Source organism: Onychostruthus taczanowskii, unplaced genomic scaffold (genome assembly GCF_017590055.1).
Source record: "Onychostruthus taczanowskii isolate IOZ18803 unplaced genomic scaffold, ASM1759005v1 scaffold107, whole genome shotgun sequence".
Classification (NCBI taxonomy): Eukaryota; Metazoa; Chordata; class Aves; order Passeriformes; family Passeridae; genus Onychostruthus; species Onychostruthus taczanowskii.
The window spans coordinates 2,286,595-2,292,936 of record NW_024497297.1 but is presented as its reverse complement, the minus strand read 5'-3'; the positions used below and the strand labels follow the sequence as shown (position 1 = coordinate 2,292,936).

General features: G+C 51.9%; 1 protein-coding gene across 2 annotated transcripts; it reads right to left on the bottom strand.

Moving 5' to 3' along the window:
- Positions 1-422: 422 nt before the first annotated feature.
- LOC121343266 (keratin, type II cytoskeletal 6A-like) lies at positions 423-6,342 on the bottom strand. Of its 2 annotated transcripts, none has more exons than XM_041418264.1 (10): positions 5,779-6,342; positions 5,009-5,223; positions 3,337-3,397; positions 2,612-2,707; positions 2,198-2,362; positions 1,694-1,819; positions 1,272-1,492; positions 942-976; positions 617-772; positions 423-577 (listed from the first exon to the last, which is right to left on the bottom strand). In XM_041418264.1, exons 1-10 carry the CDS (start codon positions 6,340-6,342, stop codon positions 423-425), a joined length of 1,794 nt encoding a protein of 597 aa, XP_041274198.1. The 2 variants fall into 2 exon arrangements, with proteins under 2 accessions (XP_041274198.1, XP_041274207.1); XM_041418273.1 differs by having other exon boundaries at positions 644-772.

Sequence of the window (6,342 nt, the reverse complement as noted above, 5' to 3'; positions counted from 1 at the left end):
GACAAAACCTTTGGAGGTTGTAACATGTGTTGGGGGCAGAGGCTTTTAGAGCCTCGTGGAGGTGTTTTCACTGCTGAGGACCTGGGACTGTGGTTCCACAAGGCTGTGATTCACCCTTGGAATGGGATGAACGAAATGGTTGTCCCTGTTCCATCGTGCTTCCAATTCCCTTTGAACACCTGACTTGGAGGAGAGACCAAGGGCTTGCTGACAGAGGGGCACCACAGGGTGCATGCCCAGCCAGTGACCTGTTACAACCTGTGCTTCAGCCAAAGGTGCTCCAGATTCTCACAGAGGGGTCCTGGTCCCCCCTGCTGCCCCAGAGGTGAAGGACGGAGGAAGGAGAGGCTCTAGCGCAGCTATTTACACCATGATCTGCAGGGCAGAGGCCGGAATTGCCGACGGCCATGTGCTTGCCAGCCTTATCTGATGGTCTTTTTGCTGGTGGTGGTCTTGGAAACGATCCTGACACTGCCTCCCGTGCTGGTGCTGACGCCCCGGCTGCTCCCAGAGCTGAAGGAGCTGCTTCCGCCATAGCTGAGCCCCCCGGAGAAGCCTCCACTGCCGCCGCCGAAGCCTCCGCTGCCGCCGCCGAAGCCTCCACTGCCGCCGAAGCCTCCGCTGCCACCAAAGCCTCCGCTGCCGCCTCCAAAGCCGCTGCTGCTCATGGTGTAGCTGCTGCTGCCGCCGCCACCGCCCATGCCGAGCCCCCCGCCCAGGCCCAGGCAGCTCCCGCCGCCGTAGCCCATCCCGCTGGAGCTGCTGACCACGGCTGGAACGAACCAGGAGCAGCCGTGTGAGGGGACAGCTGGACTCCCGAGGTGGGGAGATCTGCAGCGTCACCCCCTTGGTGAGGGGGAGGTGGGAAGAGGTGGAAGGGAGGCAGATACAAAGAGGTGGAAGGAGGGGATGTGAAGAGGTGGAAGGGAGGTGATACTCACAGACACTGACAGCTCCGACTCCTTCTCCAGCAAGCCTGTTGGGAAAGGGGAAAATGAGCAATTATGCCAAAACCTGGTCCATGGGACCATCTAATTAGGCCTGCATGGCCTTCAGTAGGATGGGGTGTGTCTGTGTTACAGGTGAAAGGTGACAGTGCTCATTTTTATCAGTATCAGGTGCCAAGAGCTGGAGAAACAAAACTTTGCCTACAAAGTTCACCACTTCAACCACCTGTCTGTCTGCCCTGGTGCTCCAGCCCCTTGGGAAGAGCTGTTTGACCCCAAGGAGATGGTCCCTGGTCAGCACACAGCAGGTTCACATGTCCTCACCTGCTCTCCTCGCCCTCCAGCAGCTTCCTGTAGGTCGCAATCTCAATGTCCAGGGCCAGCTTGACATTCATGAGCTCCTGGTATTCCCGGAGCTGCCGGGCCAGGTCAGCCTTGGCTTTCTGCAGGGCATCCTCCAGCTCGGTCAGCTTGGCCTTGGCGTCCTTGAGGGCCATCTCGCCCCGCTCCTCGGCCTCAGCGATGGCTGCTTGGAGGTTGGCACACTGGGAGTGGGGAGAACAGGCAGTTGTTTCATTTGGGCTCCCCAAACCACTCTCTCTTGTTGCTGGGGGATTGTGGACAGTGGCTGGTGGCCCCAGGATGGCACTGAGGGCTCCTGATGGGACCTGGCTCTTCCTGCTGTGTCTGACCACCATCATCTCCCACCCACCTCCTCCTGCTCTGCAGGACCATCCCTCTCCTACCTGTTTCTTCACACTGTCAATCTCATTCCGCAGCCTCTGGACCATCCGGTTGATCTCTGAAATCTCCATCTTGGTGTTCCTCAGGTCATCCCCGTGTCTCCCAGCAGAGACCTGGAGCTCCTCGTACTGGTGCAGGGAAAGGAGGAAAGCACTGGTGAGCACTCGGAGCTCAGGGAAGGCTGAGGGGACTTCAGGGGACAAAGTGCAGGTCTGGATGAGGATTATGGGGACAAGATTTCTCTGAAATCTGCCCATGGAATAATGGCACTTGCCCTTAACTCTCAATATCTGCTGGGAAGGCAGTGCCTGATGGCACAGGGGACCTGGGCATTGTCACCTACAAGAACCTGGAAGGTGAAGTGTTTAAGGCCAGTTCTGCCAGTGACTCTGTGAGCCCAAAGTCAAAACTTTTGAACATCTCATCCCTGTCTCCCCTCAGCTGATGGGAAATAATTTCTGATAATTTCTGACCACAGAAATCAGTCTGTCACCCCGGTTACCCACCTTGTTCTGGTACCAAGCCTCAGCCTCAGCGCGGCTCCGGTTGGCGATGTCCTCGTACTGTGCCTTGACCTCGGCGATGATGCTGTTGAGGTCCAGGTTCCGGTTGTTGTCCATGGACAGCACCACGGAGGTGTCAGACACTTGCTGCTGCATCTGGGACAACTCCTGCAGAAGATGCAAAAAATGAAGTTAATGATCTGGTGTCCATGGTGGAAACCACAGAGATGAGGTGATCTGGGAGTGCTCCCCGCCAAGATGGTTTTTTGTATTTCCTTGCTTCATCTCCATTTTGTAACTTATTTCTGCATTATCATTCCCAAAAGGTTGGGACCACCTTCTCCTCTGGTCCTGTAGAGCCCTGGGTGTGGGATCCATGGGGCAGGAGTTGGGGGATGCTCTCCAGGAACCACTCACCGCTTCATACAGAGCTCTCAGGAAGTTGATTTCTTCTGCCAGCGCATCGGCCTTGCCCTGGAGCTCAACCTTGTTCATGTAAGCACCATCCACGTCCTAAAGAGAGGATACCAATGGTTTCTAATGAAACCAGAACACAAAGGGGCTGCAGGACACCAATGGGACCATGTCTGCTTCCAGGTCTGTTATTCATAGAATTGTGGAATCATGGAATGATTTGGGTTGGAAGGGACCAGAAAGCTCATTCAATTCCCACCCCTGGCATGGGCAGAGACATCTTCCACAGACCACAGACATCTTCCACTACTGCCTTGGACTCTTCCAAGGATGGGGCAGCCACAGCTTCCCTAGGCAACCTGTGCTACTGCCAGCAGTTCCTTAGGTTCATTTTTATGTCCCTGTGATCAAGGTATTTTTTTAATGTAAAGCTGGACATTGCGAGCCAGAACCAGGTTCTTAGGCAGAAGGCAAAGCTCTGAGTCACAAGGATGTGACCAGAGACTGAGTTGAGCTGAGCCACAGGAGACCAGAAAACAGGGCAGCTCTGTTGGCACAGAGAAGGTTGTGTGCATTCCTGGCCTCAGGAGGACCCAGCCCAGAATGTGCTGATCTCCCAGCTTGACCCAGCCATGAAGGTAAAGGACCCCAACTCCCACCAATTCTTGCTTGAACTCTGCAAGGTGAGTTAATTCCATTTCCTGGCCCATAATTCCCAACCAAGTCACCTTCTTGAGGACCACGAACTCGTTCTCAGCACCTGTGCGCCGGTTGATCTCATCTTCATATCTGCCAGGATAAAAGAGTGAGGGGGGTTGGATGGAATGAAGAGGTGGGAGCACCCCATTCCCAAATCATCAGTTGTGGCTCATGGATATGTTCCCTACTCCCACTTGTTTATCCAGAGCAGACGCAGAGCAAATATTAGTGTCTTTGAACTGTGGGACTCCATGGTGTGAGTAGTCCCAGTTAAATTAATATATTTTAATCACTGCCCATAAAGTCAAGTTCATACATAAATGTGCAGATTCAGAGCCCGTTTTGGCAGGAAGCAGGAGCAGCCATTCCTGGTGACCTTTGCTCCAAGCAAAGTTATGCAAAAGACTTTCAACAAAGCTGCACTGCAATGCCTACAAATGTATAATAAAGCAATCATTTGGTATTTGATATTATAATAATGCTAATGGCTCTGAAGAACCCACTGCAGCATTTAATTAAAACAAAAAAACTCCATGGTTGTGCAAGAGAGGATCATTACAGCCCTGACAGTGGTTCTGTGGAACTTTCTATGGCTCTGAGCAACATTCTCTCATCAGATAATCAGGGCAGGGCTTAGCTAGAAAGTAGACAAAACATGCAGGCTATTGAGACAAAACCTGGCTTTCAAAGGCAGATTCGTGCCACTCCTCTCACCAATATTGGCAGTTTTCCCTGCAGCTGGATCTCTTAGTGGACAGGGAAGGGGTAGGAATAAGCCAGTGGACTGGGAACAAATTCTGGACTTAAAACAAAATGCGTTCTCTTTCCCAGGAGGCAGCTCTGAAATCCAGACTGTAGAATTCATCATTAGGGGCCTAACCAGTATTTCTAAAAGCCTAGAACACATTTCAAGACCTCAAAAGCACCCAAAACCACACCAGAAGCTCTGCCAGTCCCTCCTGTTGGATCTAAGTGCTGTCTTCCCAGTCCCACTCCCAAAAATCTGTCTCTTCCCATGCTTAACTACCTAATATTAACATATTCCAGCCCTGCAGGGTGATTCTCAAATTTGCAGGCAGGACTGGTTGAAGAAGGGACATATTGTTTGTTCTCAGCCAAATAAATGTCAATGGCCTCACCTAAAAATCCCCCCCAAAAATCCCCTCCAGGCAGCAGGTGCTGACTGGTGTGGCCTGAGAATGATCCATCCCCCCTCCACTGGATCCCAGCAGGAGGTTAATGCCCTCCCCAGGGAAATTTTTGGCAAAGGGCTGATCATCTTCCAAGTGATGAGAGCTGAGCGAGCCCGAGCACTCCCAGGTCACCTGGACCCTCTGGAAATTTCCTTCACAGAATGGGAAATGGGGGATTTTTGGAGCTGGAAGTTTATTGGCTACATTTCTGGTTTTGCCTATTGTCCTCAAAAATGTACTAATTTTTCTGTCTCCTGGTATATTATTTCAGGAGGCTCCAGGAATCAGACTGTGACCTCTGTCGTGCTGGAGCAGTTCCCCAGGAATTCTGTGCTAAACACTGACCTTGCCTGTGATAAATGTAAAATAACAAGGGGTAATTCTGGGAACACGTTTTATGCTGGAAACAGGAACCCGGATCAAACATCAAGTGTGCACCAGCAGGAACGAGCACCAGCCCAGATTCTCCTGGCTGGAACGACTCACGTTGCAGAGTGGGATCCCTTACTTGTTCTTGAAGTCTTCCACCATGTCCTGCATGCTCCGGAGCTCGGAGTCCAGCCGGCCCCTCTCTCCCATCAGGCTGTCGAGCTGCCGCCGGAGGTTGTTGATGTAGGCTTCAAAAATGGGCTCCAGGGACTTCCTGGTGACAGTGTGACCCTGCTCTTGGAGGAGGGTCCACTTGGTCTCCAGCACCTTGTTCTGCTGTTCCAAAAAGCGCACCTGGGGAGAAACAAAACCAGGAACATGTGTGAAAAACCTCACAACTGCCAGAAAAAGGTGGAATCACCAACAGAAAAGGTCCAGAGATGGTGAGACAATCAGAAGGGAATTATTAGGAGTGTACCAGTTTAGGGCGTTGGATTCTTAAAAGTATTAGAAGTTTCTGGAGACATTTAGCAAGATTTTTTCAGGGGTTTTAATCAGGCCAAACACCGATACTTGCAACTTTAATGTTTCTCCCTCCAGTAGATGTTCAGCCCACCTTACTGGTTTAAACTGGTTGTATCCCATTGTAGAGTAGAAGATTCATCCACCCCAGGATTGTTTTTACAGGGAAGAGAGAGAAATACTTTGTCAATAATATAAAGTGCTGAAAAACTCATCCTTGCTAAGAGGAAACATAAAACAGTTCTTAGTTTTCAGCCAAGCCCATGTTGTTTGTCAGCTGGGATCAGTTCAGGCAAGTCCCTAAATCCAAATGAAGTTTCTTCCTGAAGTTTTTTCCCGAGGCAACTGATAGCATGCGTGGCTCGATGGTTCAGACCAAACTCTCACCTTGTCAATGAAGGAGGCAAATTTGTTGTTGAGGGTCTTGATCTGCTCCCTCTCCTGTGTTCGCACTTTCTGGATTTCCGGATCGATATCCAGCTTGAGGGGTGCCAGGAGGCTCTGGTTGACAGTCACTTCGTGGATGCCACCAGGTGGGCAAACAGGGAACCCGGGGCCACCTCGGCCACCAAATCCGGGCCCTCCCAGCCCAAATCCACTTCCCAGCCCGTAGCCACCACCACCACCGGCTCCTCCTAAGCCAAAGCCAGCTCCGCCACCATAGCCAAGACCGAAGCTGTATCCTCCCCCGGCTCCACTCCGTAGACCTCCACCGACCGAGCTGTAGGAAATTCTTTTGCTTCCACCCAAGTTATAGAGACTTCTGCTGCCGAAGCCACCGCCAGCTCCAAAGCCTCCTCCACCTCCAGCTCTTCCTCCTCCAACTCTGGAGACAGAGACAGAGCTAAAACTGGTTCTGGTCCCACCACCACTACCTCCTACAATAGCAGAGCCTGAGCTAAAGCCCCTCATGCCCCCTCCAGTAGATGATCTGAAAGAGATACGGCTCAT

Excerpts from the sequence above, each read along its gene's own strand:
- LOC121343266 (XM_041418264.1), bottom strand. The coding sequence starts at position 6,342 with ATGAGCCGTATCTCTTTCAGATCATCTACTGGAGGGGGCATGAGGGGC. Across the intron at positions 977-1,271 it reads CTGGAGGGCGAGGAGAGCAG|GCTTGCTGGAGAAGGAGTCG; the intron begins GTGAGGACATGT and ends CTTTCCCAACAG. Across the intron at positions 578-616 it reads AGGCTTTGGTGGCAGCGGAG|GCTTCGGCGGCGGCAGTGGA; the intron begins GCTTCGGCGGCA and ends GCGGCAGCGGAG.